Raw genomic sequence first — 16,276 nt, 5'->3', positions numbered from 1 at the left:
TCGAGCGGATCAAATAAAATAAGCATTTATCTGGAGAGAGCAAAAGCAGCGGTGAACTGATAATAATTATACCTATATGCTAAAGTGAAAAAGAAAATAAAATTATGTGGCTAGCAAGGTTCCTTATTCCCAGCATATACTTTTACAATCCAATCATCGCCGGGCTCTTTTCTTGTTCGGCTCTTCCTCTTCATCATCACTAATCTCCCGATAGATGGTTTTCGGCTGGGTTTCCTTCCATGCCTTGGTAAACACTGGATCTTTTTCGGCCTTCTCCGCATATTTCAGTAAGGCTTCTCGTGGATCCTCATCGCGCATCGAACTGAGGGGAATGTTCTCCCGAATATGCTTCTCATCCGGCTGCGATTTGGCAAAAGGGGTCTGTGCGGGTAGATGAGGTCTCCGCGGATCCCTGGACCGACCTGAGGCCGTGAGCCCAATGGTTGGGTGCCGCGAGGACCAGGTTGCCGAGCTGTAATGGGGTACACCGTTCGATCCGACCACAACATTGTCACCCGAGATACCTTGCGAAAGATCCATAGTAAGACTCGGGTCATCATCGATGTGGCGGCGTTTGGGTGCCTTCGACATGACCAAGGCAGCTCCCTTGGACGACATGGTAGGGTTGTAAAGTACGTGTGTCTCGGCATTGGCGGACCCAGTGAGGATCTGGTTGAGCTTCTCGTGCCATTGGACAGTAACCAGAGGCGACCCTGGTGTAACTGGCGTTACCAACTCCGGCTTTAATGTAGCAGGGTTCAAGATGTGCAGATGGCCGGTTTCTGAGCCTGTGACGACATTTGCGGAAGTGGGTGAGAATACAATATTCGAAGTCGGGTATCGGAATGAGCTAGACGGATGCGCCACTGTTGTGATCGGATTCTTGAACTTCCTAGTATCCCACAGCTTAATAGTATCGTCTCCACCCTTAGTGACAACCAGTCTCCCATCCGAGCTGATGTCCAGTCCGCTAGTCCATGTGTCGCGCGTATGAGCATCCCGGATTTCGCCACTAGGCCGAGTAAACGGTCCATTTCCACTCCACATCATTAAGCTTCCATCAAGAGCAGCTGCAACAAGAACGTTAGATCCACCCTGCTTTGGGGAACCCCATGCAATGGCAGTCATCTTGCTCCGACCAGCGGATCCAGCCGCTCTGGATTTGTGCATAATCACTTCTTTCTGTGATCGCCCGATATTGGCGTCCCATATACGTACCGTACTATCTGTCCCTGCCGTGGCACACAGGTTCTCGTCGGTGGGACACCATACGCCGCTGCTGACCTCCGATATATGACCCTTGGTATTATGAAGGTCTCTCAAATACATGTCTCCTTTCACAAATTCAGTAATCGTCTCACCGTCGCGATCGAGGATTCTTGGTTGGGGTGTAGCCGAAACGACCATTACGTAGCTCGGCGATAGGGGATTGAACGCAACATAATGCACGGCGTGCGCCTCCTGCGCGGCGGACTGCTTTTTGGCCGAAGGATCCACGGATTTGAAGGCGCGCACAGTTGAGGGTGTCATAGAAGCAAAATCATGTAGCTTTATTGTACAATCCGCGGATCCAGTAATCAAACGCGAGCCTGATGGGTCCACTGTGAGAGTTGTAACGGCGCGCTCATGAGTTTTCAGCAGGAGCTCATGAGAGACGGGAAACTCGTCCTCGTCATCATCATCCGAGTCAGAATCATCTGAATCATTATCGCTATCACTTTGGCTCTTGTCTTCTTGTTCATCAGCACCAGTCTCAATGTTAGCTCGTTCGTCGCTAATCACTGCCTTCGCATCATCGGCGACGGCCTTGGCAGACACATTTGTCCGCTTGGAGCGGTCTATCTGAGTGGTAACGTCGGTCTTTGTTTCTTGTTTCCCGAAGCTTCCTGGGAAGAACTTCTTGAAAGCTTCTTCATCAAATCCGTCCATTATGTGCTGCTGTGTAAGTGGTTTTTCGGATTGCGCAAGGAACTGTGACTTGACGGCGGCGATATATCAGTACAGTTTGCATGGGTTGTGATGTTTGTATCGTTTGCACCATAGCTCCCGCAGATGTTGTCGACCCGGAGGACCGAATTGTATTGTCCTGTCTACACGAGCATTGCGCCGATCACTTTATTTTGAATTCAAGCTGTTAGACCATTGAATAGACTATAACTGTAAGAATCGCTACACCAAATAGGGCATTTGCGTCATTGAATCTAAACTAGGTACACCACAAAATGCATTACAGGTACAAGCCCTCCACAGGACCTCCATCCTGCTTTGTCTTCATGATACGTTCCCTAGCAGCGCGGAAATCATCCATTTGCACTCTCATCCGGCGTTCTCTCAACGCCATCAGACCAGCTTCAGTGCAGATCGCTCTGATATCCGCGCCAGAGAGGTCGTCCTTCTGATTGATAAACTCGTCAAGGTCGACGTCATCGCCGAGAGACATCTTGGAGGTGTGTAGGGTGAAGATCTTCTTCTTGGTATTTTCTGGACGCTGTCAACAAGTAGCTCCTCAATTTTTCTCACAGGGCAACACTTACGGTCTGGGTTCTCAAAGAGAATCTTCCGGTCAATACGACCAGGGCGAATCAAAGCAGGGTCCAGTGTCTCGATCTTGTTCGTGGCCATGATAACCTTGACATCACCACGGTCATCGAAACCGTCCAACTGGTTCAGAAGCTCAAGCATAGTACGCTGGATTTCTCGTTCACCACCCGATGTAGAGTCGTAACGCTTCGTTCCAATGGCATCAATTTCATCAATGAAGACAATGGAAGGTGCGTGTTCCGCAGCAACCTGGAAGATCTGTCGTACCAAGCGAGGTCCGTCACCAAGGTATTTCTGGATAAGTTCACTACCGACAATACGGAGGAAAGTGGCACTGGTTTGATTGGCGACAGCCTTAGCCAGCAGCGTTTTTCCGGTTCCCGGAGCACCGTAGAGAATAACACCCTTGGGGGGCTTGATACCCATCTCTTCATACAATTCGGGGTGCAGTAAAGGAAGTTCGACAGACTCTCGGACTTCTTGAATCTGAGACTCGAGGCCACCGATATCTGCGTAAGACTCCGTCGGTGCTTTGTCGAGCTTCATCACCGACACCAAGGGATCGGACTCCTCGGTCAGCACACCCACAACTGAAACAGATTTGTGATGCAACAGAATGCTAGCACCAGGCTCCAGCAGATCCTTGTCGACAAAGGACATGATGGAGACATAGTACTCCGGCCCAGTGGCGCTAGAAACAATGGCATGGTCGTCGTCAATCAACTCTTCCAAGTTACCGACTCCCATGGGAGTGCCTCTCATGTCATCGACACGGCCCCTTTCATCTGCATTCCGATCCATAATGTCAAACTCGCTTCTGCTGACAGAGTCCTGCGCCGCTTGTGCCTTGGTCTTGCGTAAACGCTCCATATTCTCGACATACTCCTCTTCTAGTAACAGGTGGTCGTGGACCCGTTGCATGCGCAAATACCGTAGTTTGCATCGCGAGGTTGGGTATATATCAGGTAGCTTAGAAGCCGTACTCGGGCCGGCAGCCTTGCGCTTCTTACGTCCAACGCGAGTCGTGGGAGGAGGGGGTGGTTCGTATCTAGGCTTGTCCTTCTATCCAGGGCCGCTTTGTAAGCGACTGAAGCCGTCTCAATGAAGCAGTCCAGCTCACCTTCTTATCCTTATCATCTCTTCCATCGCCACCGGAGCCCCCGCCGATGTTGGACTGCTGGTTACCCTATCGTGAACGATGTGTTAGACAGACCGTGATATGACTGAATGAGACAGTGACGACTGTGAAGTTTGGGTACCAACCATAGTCCAAGTGTGTGCCGCGGAATCAACAAGACGTTCGCTATAGTTTGATTAACCGAGCCAAGTTATTCCGATGTAAGTGATTTCTATACTCAAGGGGTTGTTGAAGGACGGGAGGGAGGATGAATGAGGAATGATGATGAGCTTTCGGGGAAGCTTGGAAGCTGTTGTCGTTGTCGACATCCGTCGGCCTTAGGAGGCTTGGCCACCGCAGTCCCCGCACGTGACCCAGGAGCTGCCCACAGTCCTTTTGATGCCTTGCGGTTCAGGCAGTTTTAAACCAAATCAATGTCAATAGCCGGTGCGTCGGATTTACTCCAGAACTCTTACTACGTATTCATGAGCATGTCTACAGTTCCTGCAACCCAGTTGGATTGAATCTCGAATTAATAAGGTATTAGAATCCAATGGACTTCCTCTGACTTCTCATCCAGTTGTGTCACCTATTTCTTTCCATCCCACTTGAGCTATTTAGTATACCCGCAACAAACCCTCCCCCGCGACGTATCCCCTCGTCTTACCATAAAAACCACCCTCTTTCAGGTAAGGCTCTCCCCACTACTGTCTTATCTTTAACACCCTGCGCCCTTTCTTTATTCTTTATTCTTTCCTCCCCTCCTGGCGTTCCGCTCTTTCCTCAACCTTCCGTATGGGGTCGTACCTAACAAAGTGGATCTATAGCTCGGGTTTGCGCATTGTTCCTTGACGTCAAGCTCTTCTTTGGCGCCTAACCACCCCTAGCGTAAAAGTACTCCCAACGACCATTCTGTCTCCTGTTTTCTTAACCCACGCGACTTAAAATTCCGAAATATACCCATGGCATCCAACAAAGCTCGGCGTATCGCAAAGGAAATCGCCGATATCCAGGCAGATACGCAGTCAGGAATCACGGTGGAACCAGTGGATGGCGATGAGGACATCACACATCTTCGGGGGACATTCCCAGGGCCTCCAGGTACTCCATACGAAGGTGGTACCTACGCCGTGGATATAAAGATACCAGCTGAGTATCCTTTCCGGCCGCCAGTAATGAAGTTTTATACCAAGGTCTGGCATCCGAATATCAGCAGTCAAACGGTGGGTAGCCAATCTATGCATATATGGGATAGTTTTCTAGACTTATCTAACGGCTGTTATAGGGAGCTATCTGCCTTGATACTCTGTCAACAGCGTGGTCCCCGGTCCTCACCATCAAGTCCGCTCTTTTGTCGCTACAATCTTTACTTAGCACGCCAGAACCCAAGGACCCTCAAGACGCTGAGGTCGCGACTATGCTCCTACGGAAACCAAAGGAGTTCGAGAGGGTTGCCCAAAGCTGGGCTACTCTGTATGCTGGAGCTCCCCCTAAGAATGCGGGAGAGGGCAGCGGAGGTGCAACTGAAGAATCGCTGCGACAACAAGAGTTGAGGTCAAAGGAAGAACAGGAGAAAGAAGATTTAGCTAAGTATGTCTTTCATCTGTCTTCCCCTTTCTACTCGATCACCGCTTCTTACAACTTTGCCACAGGTACGATGGATACAATAAAGACCTGATCGACCGCTTTTGCAGCATGGGCTTCGATGTGGACCGCGTAGTGGCCGCTTTCAAGTACTACGGTATTGACCGAATGAACGGAGAAGACTATGAACTGGAGGAGGCCTACATGGGCGACGTCACTGCACGGCTTCTTGGTGAGCCGTAGGCAACCCTAGTAGTCGAGGACAGCAGCTGATCGATTTCTTCTTGACTATTGAGGTTGAATGAAACTGATGAAGCATGGTGCCTGGCGATATTTATATTTTTACTTTTTTTTTCATCCTAACTTGTTACCCTCTATATGTTTACATGATGTTAAGGTGTGTTCTTGTGGGAGATTCCATGCGGCGATGTCCAATATACCGAATGATGTTTAGCAAGCATTCCAATCAATTATGTCTTCTATTTGTTCGAGCAATAAATAATTCAATCAGCAAAGTAATACTCCGTAACCATGGTTGTAATGATTAAATTACTATGCTATCGATAAGCACGTGGTGGGCCTTCCTAAGCTCTTTCTCCGCCTTCAGATCTTCAGTACTTCTTTCACTTTTCTCCAATGACTAGCCAGGGATTCAAACACAAGCCATCTTATAATCATACAACCCCTTATTAATCGAAGGCTTAATAGCCCTATTTGCCATCCATTTTACAGACTTAATCAACCTCGATATAGACGCACCCTCGTTCACCCACCATGATCGAGGACGATTTCTACCGCTCCTCATCGCAGTTCCGACTTTGGTCCTACACAGAGTCCTCCTTAAAATCCCTGCGCGCGGCCACAAATGCGAACGCCAGTGAGCGCGTACGATCTGCGCTCCGGAAATCACGAGGGGCGCAACAGTCAGCCACCTCGTCCGCAGCAGGAACGCCGGCAGCACACCAGATTGGGAGCGATGCAGATAGCAAAACAGGCGGGGAAGATGCTGAGGTCGAGTGCTTAACGCCGGACGAGGAGCATCAGCTGGTGCGATATTTCTGTGAACAGATCATAGAGCTTGGGGAGATGTACAAACCTCCACTCCCAACCATAGTACGGGTACGTTTGCCATATACTTGAAGAAACCCCCTCCCACCATCTATACCAAAGCAACCAAAGCTCTCAAGAAGTAATATCTGACCAACGAAACCACGAAACCACCAACAGGCCACCGCAATCCAATACCTCCGCCGCTTCTACCTAACCAATTCCCCAATGACCTACCACCCCAAATCCATCATGCTCTGCGCCCTCTTCCTCGCCACAAAAACAGACAACTACTACCTCTCTCTTCGCCAGTTCGCAGAAGTAATCCCCGGCGACACGACAGCAGAAGAGCTCATCCAGCCCGAGTTCCTGGTCATGCAAAGCCTCCGCTTCACTTTCGACGTCCGCCACCCCTTCCGCGGCCTAGAAGGCGGCATCATGGAACTCCAAGCCATCGCGCAAGGCATGGGCCAACCGTCACCACACTTCCCAACCCAAACGCCCGACGACCTCAAACGCAGACTCCACTCGCTCCCCCCATCCCAAACAGTATCCTCCATCAATGACCGACTTGCCCGCGCACACCACACCACACGAGAGACCCTCAAATCTGCCGCCCAAATGACAGACGCTTACTTCCTCTACACACCCTCCCAGATCTGGCTAGCGGCATTCATGCTCGCAGACCGGCCGCTGGCAGAATTCTACCTCGACACAAAACTCGGCGGTCCTGTCGCGGAGGGCCAACAACAAGAAAATCCCCTCTACCAGCTCCGAACCAAGCTCCTCCGCACCTTAACTGATTGCTCTAACCTGCTCCAAGCGTATACGCCCCTCGCCTCGGATCCAGACCAAAAGAAGAACCTAAGACGCATTCGGAAGAAGCTCTACCACTGCCAGAATCCGGAGAAAGCTGACCTAGCGGGCCAGAAGCGTATCCCTGCGGCTGCGGCAGCAGCAGTAGCTGCAGCCGGTGACCCGGCGACGTCCGAAAGCGAAATGGAGCGTCTTGCAAAGAAACGGAAACTGGAAGGAGGACAGCCGAAGGATATGTTTGGGGGTGAGCTGGTGACGCAGCGGACCAAGGAGTCGCAGCCTCAATAGCAGAAAAATTATAGAATTATGGTCGGTATATTATTAGATGAGTTTTACTAGCGAAAAGGAATACATGTCAACCCGCAAAACGTGCATTAAATTATGTCTAAACTTTTGGCTGAACTTCTTGTTGAACGGAGAAGAATCCCGTAGACCATGTCATCGTCATTAAGTTCTAAGCCCTGATCCCAATGCAAGGACCATCAAAAAAGAAAAAAAGGAGGGAATCCCTACACAATCTCTATAACAAACGGCAAAGTGATATAATAGGTGTAAAGAAAAGGGTGGGAAAAAAATAGATTGAACCCCTGAAACTCAAAAGGGTCTAGCAGGGAATGAGGTATGAAACACAGACAGACCATCTAATAAAAATAAAGCAACCCAAACACGCAAGAGCAGATATCTCCAGATATGTATGTAAGAAAGAAAACCGTCCCCCGCCCATGTCACTGTATCACTCAGGATGGATCATTTCTCCTGTAAGAAACTTTTTTTTTTCAAACTCCCCTGCAGCTTTTGAAATTCTCATTGTCGTCTCTGACATTCCAATCATAACAAGAAGCGTCGTTTTCCTTCGTTTTATGGTATGCCCTATTTTTAGACAGCACCGGAATCAATCATCTTCTTGCGCAGGTGGTTCTTGTACTGGCCAATAGTGCCATCCCACCGGGTGACGGTCTTGTTCTCACAGACCATGATATCCTTGGCGATCTTGTCGAGGAGACGGAAGTCGTGGGACACGACGACGACACCACCGCTGTAGGAGTTGATGGCATCGGCCAAACTGTCAATGGTGGGGATATCGAGACCGTTGGTAGGTTCGTCGAGAAGGATCATGTTAGGCGCTTCGATGGCCAGCAAAGCGAACACGATACGGCTCTTCTGACCCTCGGACAGAGTGCCCATCAGAGCAGTCTGGGATTCACCACTCAGACCGTAACGGCCAAGCTGTTGACGCCAGTACTGGTAATCCTGACTCTTGTCGGGGAACTTGTCGCGAACGAAGTCAAGAGCACATTTGGTCAGGTCAAGCTGTTCAGCGGAGTGCTGACTGTACATGCCCAACTTCAAGTGAGTGTGACGACTGACACGACCACCAATGGGTTGCAACTTTCCAGTCATGATGCGCAGCAGGGTGGACTTGCCAACACCGTTGGGGCCGACCAGGGCAGTTCTAGAGTCCATATCAACACCGAAGTCAAGGTGCTCGTACAGAGTGTCTTCCCAGTTGCCAGAATAGGAGAAGCTGACGTCATCGAAGGACAGAACCGGAGGAGGAAGCTTCTCAACATCCGCGAAGCGGAAGCTGAAGACTCTGTCGGGGACAACGGGCTGGATGAAACCCTCGGCCTCCATCTTGTCGAGGATCTTCTGGCGCGACTTGGCCTGTCTAACCAAGTTGGCGTATGTACCGGCGGAAGCAATGAACTTCTTAATGTGGGCAATTTCTTCCTGCTGCTTGTTGTAGGCCTTCATCTGGTTCGTCTCCTGTTCGCTACGGGTCTTGTGGTAAGAGTCGTAGTTACCACCGTAGTACAGGAGCTGCTTCATGCGCATATCGATCATGGTGGTGCAGACACCGTTCAAGAAGTCCATGGAGTGGGAAACCAGGACGAGGGTACGGTCCCATTTCTTCAGGTATTCTTCCAACCACACACAAGCCTCGAGATCCAAGTGAGCCGTAGGGTCGTCCAGCAAAAGCAAGGAGGGCTTGACGAAGAGAGCCTTGGCAAGGGCCACACGCATACGCCAACCACCAGACATATCCTTGGTCTTCTTGTTGATCGTGGTCTTGTTGAATCCCAGACCAGTCAAGATCAAGGAGGCACGGGTGTGGAAGGTGGAGGGATCCATTTTGTCCATACGCTGAATGCACGGTTAGCGAGATCGGGGCTATCTCGCATTAAATAGGGTAACTTACATCGTACAGATCCTCCAGGATGGGGCTGTCTGGGCCTTGCTCCTCAAGGATATCTTCAGCCTGCTTTTCCATACGATCAAGCTGATTCTGTGCCTCCGTGACGACCCATTCTAGGGCACCGAGATCGGTAGGGGGGGCACCTTCGTTCAGAAGGTAGATATCGATGTGTTCGGGAATAGGGTATTCACGCTGGGCGATCGACTTCAGCAGAGTAGACTTGCCACAGCCGTTCTCACCCAGAAGACCGTAACGACGACCGAAGTTCAGCTCGAGGGTAGAGTCGGTGATGAGGACCTTGCCGTGGAACACCAGAGAAGCAGAAGTGACCTTGACGTCACGAGAGGCTTCCATGGAGGAGAGCACACCAGTTGTGACACGATCCGAAAGACCATGCTTGTCCATCTGGGCTGTGAGCTTCTCAACCTCCTTCATCTTCTCAGAGGTGGTGGCGGGCTGGTCATCAGTCGGGACGTCACTGTCGACCACGGGGGACTCGTCGCCATCCTTCTTGCCCTTGCCGACCTTCTTCTTAGTGTCGCCACGCTTGGCCAAACGAGCGGCTTTGGATGCAGACACCATTTTGTCGGATATATGTGTTGGTATATGAGAGGGGGGGGGGGAGGGGGGTTGAAATCGGCGGAAGCGGGAAAGGGGAAAGAATCAAAGCCTGTCGGTAAGGCGAGAAAGAAGAGAAAAAAGAACCTGAAGTAAGTGGATCAATAATAGCGGGGTCGAAGGGGGTCAACCAAAAGTCTTTCTGTTCTCTGAGTGGGTGGGGTGAAGTTTTCTTGGAAGCCCTTATCGATAGAGAGCACTCGGAATAGTAATCGTTTCGAAAAGAACCCCAACGTTAGTCCGTAATAAAGGAAAACGAAAAGAAAATCCGAAAACGATATAATATATAGACCAGCAACTCAACTGAATACTGTCTAGTGGCGATTAACCGAAGATGCTAGTGCCCGGGACGATAAATAGAAGTCAAGAAAAAAAAGGAGGAAAGAGATTGATGACTTTGATTCAACGCCTTCAATAAAATTCCTTCTGTGGGTCCGGCTCTGATTGGCCCTGCGACGTCACCGCACGGGTCGTGGCGCAGTCTAGCCTCCTTTGGGCACCAAGGCCACGTGATTTACAGCCTTACGCCCAAGGCATGACTCTCCAATGGTCAGCAAGGAGACATGAGGCAACATTTCCCTTACTCATCGCCGAGAGTTTCCATGTGTGTACTACTGTCTGTCTGACACGTAACATGTAGTCTTCCGGTAGGATCGCATCTCTTCGGAGACTGCATACATCCAAAGATATTAGTAGTAGGCATGTTTGTGCTGTATATACTTAGTACGTCGTCAATGCCAATCACTACTGCTGTGGACTTCCAACAGAGAATCGCTACTGTTCATGGCAACCGCTTGATAGACGATAGTCGAAGGGTTCAAATGTGTGATATTGGACAACAAGGTTATATGCATTAACGTATTCGCTGACTGATCTTTTCCAAACATGCCATCTCCTCTGCCGTAATCCAGAGATTGTCGGGGACCGAAACCTTTCCTTCCTGTATAATAATTTGTAATGGAACGGTAGTCTGACTATCGTCATCTGATGCAGTAGGGGCCCAGGTCCCTTCTTTCTCCCCTCCGGCACTTTCGGTGTCTTCCACCTTAACACGGGGAAGAGGATCAGGAGTCCACCAATACACCGGAAATCGTCGTTGGATGTTGTTCATCAACAGTGCCACCGCCTGCATAAGGACACTCCCGAGTAACATGATCAGGACCAGAAACCAGCCGATTTTATGCCCTTCAGTGACCGCCAGGAGAGCTGTTGCGCCCGCCGGCGGGTGAACCGTCTTCGTCAGAACCATCACTGCCGTCGTAATCCCACAGGCCAGAGCTCCGCCAACCTGGGGCAAGGAATTAGCATGAGGATTTAAAGCGAAGAGCCTCCCGATCCCAATGCCAATAGCGCTCGCCATGACCTGGCTCAGGACCGCATTGCGCGGCTGCGCAAATGGGGAGTCAATGGCGCTAAATTCGAGCACAGCTGCAGCACCCTATCCGAAAAATTAGTTTGCTGATCATTGCAGGGGTTCATGCGACGTGGGGCCATGTACATACAAAACTGGCCACAATAATTGGCGCATGGTGGTTCTGGAAAGAGGGGATGTGCAGGGATACTTCCGCGAGGATTAATACGCCGCAGAAGACCCCAATCAAGGACCAGAAGGCGATCACAATGTTCCCGAGGGCTTTTGGCGGTTTGTCCCCTCTATATCCCAGAAAATGAGAGACGGGCCGGGGTAACCAGCGCCATGGCGGTGGTGGTATCAACGGGTTCAGGTATGTGTCAATATCCACATGCCAGCGGGTAAAGTCAACGTTCCCTAACATGGGGGCTGACTGGAATATGTCCTACACGCGAGATGGGTTGGTGTGTGCTCTGTCACAAACACATCCTATGCTTTTATGTATCTGGTGAGGTCAGAGCCGATTGGCACGTATCAAGAGGTGCAAAGTATCTCATGCAACGCTAAGTATTAAACAGAAAGCAACTCTTAAGGATGGATGTACAGGGAGTAACAGAAGAAGAAATACAGGAGAATTTTCTGACGACAACAACAAAAATGGAGAGAGAGAAGGGGCCTAGGCTTAGCCGAAAAGTACCGGTCAAAGGACAGGGAGGTGAGGACTTTTGACTACTCAATGTCTGACTCCGGTTACCCGATGACAGTTGAATAGCAAATGAGAAGTGGACACTCACCAGCCTGGACCGTTAGGGAGGGAATGGAGACTTAACCCGATGACTCTACATGCAAAAGGTTCATCGAAGCGCCACTGGAGGTTTGGGACCATGGGGTACTTTTCAGGATTTAGTCGCCGAGGATTGGCCTTAATTGCCCAAGAAAGACTGTCAAGGCTGACCGTTTCTGTCCTGTATCTCCGCGGAATAGACACAGAGTCAACCGCTAGAAGGGAGAGTAAAAACATTGCTTCGCCTGGAAGGGATGACGATGACCGTATTGAACTTCTTGGGTCTGCCATTGAGCGCATTTCAATTAAGTAACAGATTTCCTTGTTAGGTTTAGCGCCATGGAGTCCTGAGGATTTTCCTTCCAACCCCACAAATGAGTAACGTAATGGAGGAGAACCCCGATTCGTTGAATAATGTGTACGTGTACGGCCTAAGGCATTCATGCTGCATTCCAATATTCCTCGACAAATTAAATACACAATACTCACCACGCATAACTGCAAAAGACATATCATTTTTGGTCAAGGCAAATATACTACTAGTCGTAATGTCTATATTAGCAAATACATCACCAAGTTTCCAGGGTTTCCATACGTACCTACTACCGCTACGAGTACGGCGTCACAAGACACATCATCAATATCCATAGCGCCCGGATCACGAAATAACACAGCATATCATGATCATTAGCATCTCATATTTACATACACGAATGAAAGAATTCAAACATCCAGAGTCTTGCCCAGCCGTGAACTCTCCTGCGCCAACTCAATCAACCGGATAACATCACGGGCTTCCGCTCCGCTGGCGGGAAGGTCACCCTCTCCGGCGAGAGCTCGGGCAAGCTTCCTGTAGTATTCAGACCAGGTCGGTGGCTCCACAGTGGGTGCAACTTCTCTGACGGGCTTGCCATTTTGGATAGTGGTCAGGGTACCTGGGAAAGAGCACGTTAGCATATGCGATCAAGGCTCGGCCTGTTTGCTAAAAGAACAAACGTACCATATCTTTCACTGGGTTCTCTGCCGTATACGCTGTCACCGGGCTTGATTCCATTCTTGAGCTGCTCCTCCTGGACATCGAGATGGAACTGTTTTAGGGTGGTTCATTAGCTTATTGATTCTAGGATCCCAACCCGACTGAGATTAGACTCTTACCTTCTTGAAGCTGCCCTTGTCTCCGCGGATCCAGAACCTCAATTGGTCCTCTTCCGGACTTACGACAGCAGCCTTGGCCGTCACCAAGGGGCCGTTGTTATAGTGAAATAAGACTGTGAAAGAATCCTCGTAGCCGGACGTGTTGACCTCCCGTTGAGAGCCAATGAAACCAGTGACACGGTTTGGCAGTCCGAACAGATGCACGGCCTGATCGAGCAGGTGACTTCCGAGATCATAAATGGCACTGCCACCGGGGACGACCTTGTTCTTCCATTTCGAGGCATCGGCGGCTGGCTCTTCGGGGCGATGACGATCGAAATGAGTCTCATATTCAGCAATCCGACCAAGAGCGCCGCTCTTCACAAGCTTAGACGCAGTCACGAAGTCAGCATCCCAGCGACGGTCTGTGCAAAAGTCATTGTTAGTATCCTTCGCAAAATGCGCGCCCATCGATGGGTAGTCAGACATACTTTGATAAACGGCCAACAGCTTGTTCTGTTTCTTGGCAAGCGCAACGAGCTCGTCAGCTTCCCTAGTGGTTGGGGTGAATGGCTTCTCGCAGACAACTGTACAGATTCCGTCAGCGCGAGTACGAAAGGAATTGGTACATCCAGTCTCCACGAGGACACCCACCGTGCTTTCCATTCTCCAGGGCAAGCTTCGTCAGCTCAAAGTGCGATTCCGGGGCAGTAGTGATAATGACGACATCGACTCCTTCATCTTTGACCAACTCCTCGGAAGTCCGATAGGACTTGATGCCTGGGTGGTCCTTCTCGGCATCGTCGTCAGGCTTTGGGGTACGCTGCACCACGGCATACAGCTTCAATTGGGGAACATTCTGAACGAAAGGGATGTGGAAAGTTTTGGCGCTGAAGCCGTACCCGACCACACCAATGTTCCACGTCTTGGACGCCATGATGATGTATTATATATGAAGGACAATTGTACGGTAGTAAAAGTAAGAGGACTTTGAAGGATGAATTAGATGGAAGACCAAGCGGGGCCTAGTACAGCTTTTATATACAGCCCAGCGATCACGCAAGCAAATATATTAGTGATGTAGAAAAACAGCTAGTGCGGGGGAAGGTCCTCGCGATAGGAACCTTTGGATCCGGCGGGGACGGAGTTAAAGCGGGGCAAATTTCAACCCAATCTGGCAAAAGCCGACCGTCTGACACTCCGGGCCGACCGATTCAGCCTGAACTTCCCCCGGAAATGCATTTCCCGATCACTCTTTCACTAACCCTATACACCGAGAAAGCTCAAGGGTATCCTGCAACACTGTCAGTACTCTGGACCTTATACATAAGGAAGAACACCACTCACTCGAAGGCCCTTCGGTTGATCCAAAATACTCTCATACACCAAATTCGGGTTCCCCAGAATGTCAAAAAGAGGCGTGGAGCTCTCGCCAATAAATGCCCTGACACTCGAAGCGGGGATACTCTCAATGTTATAGATCTGGATTGGCCCCTTCTCAGCGGCCTTTCGTTTCTGCTCCACCGTGCTCCGGACGTATTCCAGGTAAGGTGGATTGCCCGGACGGAGTACGTTATCAGCCACCAGAACCGAACCATTGGGAACGATCATGCCCAGTTGCTCGCGTAACTTCACATCCGTGGTATACGCAGGCTTGTAGTGATCAGTGAATAAAATCTCGACCTATTGGACTTCACCACTAGTATCCAACTTAATGCGAGACTGGTCACTACGGCTCACGAGGATCTGGACAAAGTCTCGGAGGCCCGCCAAGTCAATGAGCAGGCTCGAAACAACGGCATATTCGGGGTTCAATTCTAGATTGTAGCACTTTTTGCCACCGGCCCGACGCACGGCATCGCCGAACAGAAATAGCCGAGTAGCCCACGTACCCTCCGAGTTCCATCATCGTCTGGGGCTTGCGCTCCGTAATAAGGTCCGTAACGACCTTCCCTTTCTCTAGACCCACATGGATCAGGTAATGTGATTTGTCAAGCTTGTCGATCAGATCCAACGCCTTTCTGGGGTTTCCTTGGATCTCGTCCCTGTTCGGGCTGGGCGTAGATGATTGTCAAGGTCGAGTGCAGCTTCGTCGTCGCGCTATCCATAGGGTGCAGGTTAGCATTGGCGTCCCATGAGAAATGATGCATCGGGCCTATCTTACCTGACGAACAGCAGGCGAATTTTGAGTCACTCTGAATGAGTACAACCAGAGGCACTAGTAATTCAATCGTAGACACAAAGGACCAGATTAGCTTATCTAACCTAACGCTAAGTAACTATAGTCTCCCGCAAGGATGCAGCGATAACCTTCTCGCATCGGGCTCGAACACCAGGTTTGGTTTAAGCCCCCGCAAACTCCGAGCTCGAGATGTCGATGGACGATCTAATAAAGGCCATACCTTCCTTTAATCGTTCCTTCGAAGGATTAACAGGGATCGATTTGCTTCTGTGACCCACAGACTACTTTTTCTTTTTCCCAACGGTGGGTCACGTAGCTTTTAGACATCCCGAAGTAGCTTACGGGGGATGCTTAGTATAGAAGTAGGAATGGAAATCGGGTCAAGCCGCCAGTGATGTCTATGATGTGTATCTGTATCTTCCTTGGGAGTATGGCAACATCTTCTAGCTTGGCTGCAATCTTCCTTTCCGGGTGACGTATGTAGTGTTAGGCAAAGAAGTGTAGCAAAGTTGCTGCAATTGCTTCGGAGAGGCAGGTTCAACTTGTATAGTATGATCGAGCTCCGAGCTTCGAGCTTCGAGCTTCGAGCTCTCATCACAGGATACGGTACACGTCTACACTTCGTGATCTTCAAGACAGTCTAAACTTGTTAACTACTCCCATACATAGGTTTTACATAATAAAAGCGAATCGCTTGCGCACTCGAGCAGCGCATCCTGGAAGAGCCCATCGTGGATTTTCGTACCTACTATTGTAGACATTAATGCAACGCCCACGTTGTTTGTTCGTAATCACGTTGTTGTCAATCACAAAGGTACAGGTATAACTAAATATTAGACCTATAATCGAGGGAACTATTGGGGGAACCGAATTCTGACCTGCTTTAGTGAGATGCAGAGAAGTGG

The 16,276-nt window shown here is 50.0% G+C and overlaps 8 protein-coding genes across 8 annotated transcripts; 2 read left to right on the top strand and 6 right to left on the bottom strand.

Moving 5' to 3' along the window:
• Nucleotides 1-153: 153 nt before the first annotated feature.
• Nucleotides 154-3,807, bottom strand: BDW43DRAFT_297284 (26S proteasome subunit P45; the record flags this gene model as incomplete). The annotated part of the gene is made up of 5 exons (XM_032044357.1): nucleotides 154-1,977; nucleotides 2,249-2,481; nucleotides 2,535-3,603; nucleotides 3,662-3,727; nucleotides 3,805-3,807. 5 exons carry the CDS (start codon nucleotides 3,805-3,807, stop codon nucleotides 154-156), a joined length of 3,195 nt encoding a protein of 1,064 aa, XP_031904410.1.
• Nucleotides 3,808-4,352: 545 nt separating this feature from the next.
• BDW43DRAFT_263681 (E2 ubiquitin-conjugating protein UBC1) lies at nucleotides 4,353-5,741 on the top strand. The gene is made up of 3 exons (XM_032040583.1): nucleotides 4,353-4,881; nucleotides 4,944-5,248; nucleotides 5,311-5,741. The coding sequence occupies exons 1-3, from the start codon at nucleotides 4,621-4,623 to the stop codon at nucleotides 5,483-5,485; spliced, it is 741 nt and encodes a 246-aa protein (XP_031904409.1). The 5' UTR covers nucleotides 4,353-4,620; the 3' UTR covers nucleotides 5,486-5,741.
• Nucleotides 5,742-5,889: 148 nt separating this feature from the next.
• BDW43DRAFT_263680 (TFIIH complex kinase subunit CCL1) lies at nucleotides 5,890-7,435 on the top strand. The gene is made up of 2 exons (XM_032040582.1): nucleotides 5,890-6,361; nucleotides 6,470-7,435. Exons 1-2 carry the CDS (start codon nucleotides 6,017-6,019, stop codon nucleotides 7,391-7,393), a joined length of 1,269 nt encoding a protein of 422 aa, XP_031904408.1. The 5' UTR covers nucleotides 5,890-6,016; the 3' UTR covers nucleotides 7,394-7,435.
• Nucleotides 7,433-10,348, bottom strand: BDW43DRAFT_263677 (ATP-binding cassette family ATPase ARB1). Its single transcript, XM_032040581.1, has 2 exons — nucleotides 9,306-10,348; nucleotides 7,433-9,250 (listed from the first exon to the last, which is right to left on the bottom strand). Exons 1-2 carry the CDS (start codon nucleotides 9,882-9,884, stop codon nucleotides 7,982-7,984), a joined length of 1,848 nt encoding a protein of 615 aa, XP_031904407.1. The 5' UTR covers nucleotides 9,885-10,348; the 3' UTR covers nucleotides 7,433-7,981.
• Nucleotides 10,349-12,318, bottom strand: BDW43DRAFT_263675 (HPP family protein). Its single transcript, XM_032040580.1, has 2 exons — nucleotides 11,423-12,318; nucleotides 10,349-11,358 (listed from the first exon to the last, which is right to left on the bottom strand). Exons 1-2 carry the CDS (start codon nucleotides 11,693-11,695, stop codon nucleotides 10,774-10,776), a joined length of 858 nt encoding a protein of 285 aa, XP_031904406.1. The 5' UTR covers nucleotides 11,696-12,318; the 3' UTR covers nucleotides 10,349-10,773.
• Nucleotides 11,879-12,697, bottom strand: BDW43DRAFT_179797 (uncharacterized protein). Its single transcript, XM_032038855.1, has one exon. The coding sequence runs from the start codon at nucleotides 12,569-12,571 to the stop codon at nucleotides 12,062-12,064; it is 510 nt and encodes a 169-aa protein (XP_031904405.1). The 5' UTR covers nucleotides 12,572-12,697; the 3' UTR covers nucleotides 11,879-12,061.
• BDW43DRAFT_263672 (putative NAD binding Rossmann fold oxidoreductase) lies at nucleotides 12,430-14,270 on the bottom strand. Its single transcript, XM_032040579.1, has 5 exons — nucleotides 13,844-14,270; nucleotides 13,681-13,776; nucleotides 13,211-13,614; nucleotides 13,056-13,143; nucleotides 12,430-12,990 (listed from the first exon to the last, which is right to left on the bottom strand). The coding sequence occupies exons 1-5, from the start codon at nucleotides 14,124-14,126 to the stop codon at nucleotides 12,779-12,781; spliced, it is 1,083 nt and encodes a 360-aa protein (XP_031904404.1). The 5' UTR covers nucleotides 14,127-14,270; the 3' UTR covers nucleotides 12,430-12,778.
• Nucleotides 14,271-14,438: 168 nt separating this feature from the next.
• BDW43DRAFT_297296 (uncharacterized protein) lies at nucleotides 14,439-16,101 on the bottom strand (the record flags this gene model as incomplete). The annotated part of the gene is made up of 5 exons (XM_032044363.1): nucleotides 14,439-14,483; nucleotides 14,537-14,842; nucleotides 14,882-15,019; nucleotides 15,057-15,243; nucleotides 16,037-16,101. The coding sequence occupies 5 exons, from the start codon at nucleotides 16,099-16,101 to the stop codon at nucleotides 14,439-14,441; spliced, it is 741 nt and encodes a 246-aa protein (XP_031904403.1).
• Nucleotides 16,102-16,276: the final 175 nt, after the last annotated feature.

This window comes from Aspergillus alliaceus (genome assembly GCF_009176365.1).
Source record: "Aspergillus alliaceus strain CBS 536.65 unplaced genomic scaffold BDW43scaffold_5, whole genome shotgun sequence".
Taxonomy (NCBI): domain Eukaryota; kingdom Fungi; phylum Ascomycota; class Eurotiomycetes; order Eurotiales; family Aspergillaceae; genus Aspergillus; species Aspergillus alliaceus.
Note: the sequence above shows the minus strand (reverse complement) of the source record. Positions and strands in the feature narration are given on the sequence as shown.

What these genes read in the sequence shown, in the direction of transcription:
- BDW43DRAFT_263677 (XM_032040581.1), bottom strand. Translation starts at nt 9,884, where the DNA reads ATGGTGTCTGCATCCAAAGCCGCTCGTTTGGCCAAGCGTGGCGACACT. An exon ending in TCCTGGAGGATCTGTACGAT is followed by an intron (nt 9,251 to 9,305) that starts GTAAGTTACCCT and finishes CCGTGCATTCAG; the next exon opens with CGTATGGACAAAATGGATCC.
- BDW43DRAFT_263675 (XM_032040580.1), bottom strand. Translation starts at nt 11,695, where the DNA reads ATGTTAGGGAACGTTGACTTTACCCGCTGGCATGTGGATATTGACACA. An exon ending in CAATTATTGTGGCCAGTTTT is followed by an intron (nt 11,359 to 11,422) that starts GTATGTACATGG and finishes TTTTTCGGATAG; the next exon opens with GGTGCTGCAGCTGTGCTCGA.
- BDW43DRAFT_263680 (XM_032040582.1), top strand. Translation starts at nt 6,017, where the DNA reads ATGATCGAGGACGATTTCTACCGCTCCTCATCGCAGTTCCGACTTTGG. An exon ending in CACTCCCAACCATAGTACGG is followed by an intron (nt 6,362 to 6,469) that starts GTACGTTTGCCA and finishes AACCACCAACAG; the next exon opens with GCCACCGCAATCCAATACCT.
- BDW43DRAFT_179797 (XM_032038855.1), bottom strand. Translation starts at nt 12,571, where the DNA reads ATGATATGTCTTTTGCAGTTATGCGTGGTGAGTATTGTGTATTTAATT.
- BDW43DRAFT_263672 (XM_032040579.1), bottom strand. Translation starts at nt 14,126, where the DNA reads ATGGCGTCCAAGACGTGGAACATTGGTGTGGTCGGGTACGGCTTCAGC. An exon ending in GCTGTTGGCCGTTTATCAAA is followed by an intron (nt 13,615 to 13,680) that starts GTATGTCTGACT and finishes ACTTTTGCACAG; the next exon opens with ACCGTCGCTGGGATGCTGAC. An exon ending in AGAACCCAGTGAAAGATATG is followed by an intron (nt 12,991 to 13,055) that starts GTACGTTTGTTC and finishes GCTCTTTCCCAG; the next exon opens with GTACCCTGACCACTATCCAA.
- BDW43DRAFT_263681 (XM_032040583.1), top strand. Translation starts at nt 4,621, where the DNA reads ATGGCATCCAACAAAGCTCGGCGTATCGCAAAGGAAATCGCCGATATC. An exon ending in CGAATATCAGCAGTCAAACG is followed by an intron (nt 4,882 to 4,943) that starts GTGGGTAGCCAA and finishes CGGCTGTTATAG; the next exon opens with GGAGCTATCTGCCTTGATAC. An exon ending in GAGAAAGAAGATTTAGCTAA is followed by an intron (nt 5,249 to 5,310) that starts GTATGTCTTTCA and finishes ACTTTGCCACAG; the next exon opens with GTACGATGGATACAATAAAG.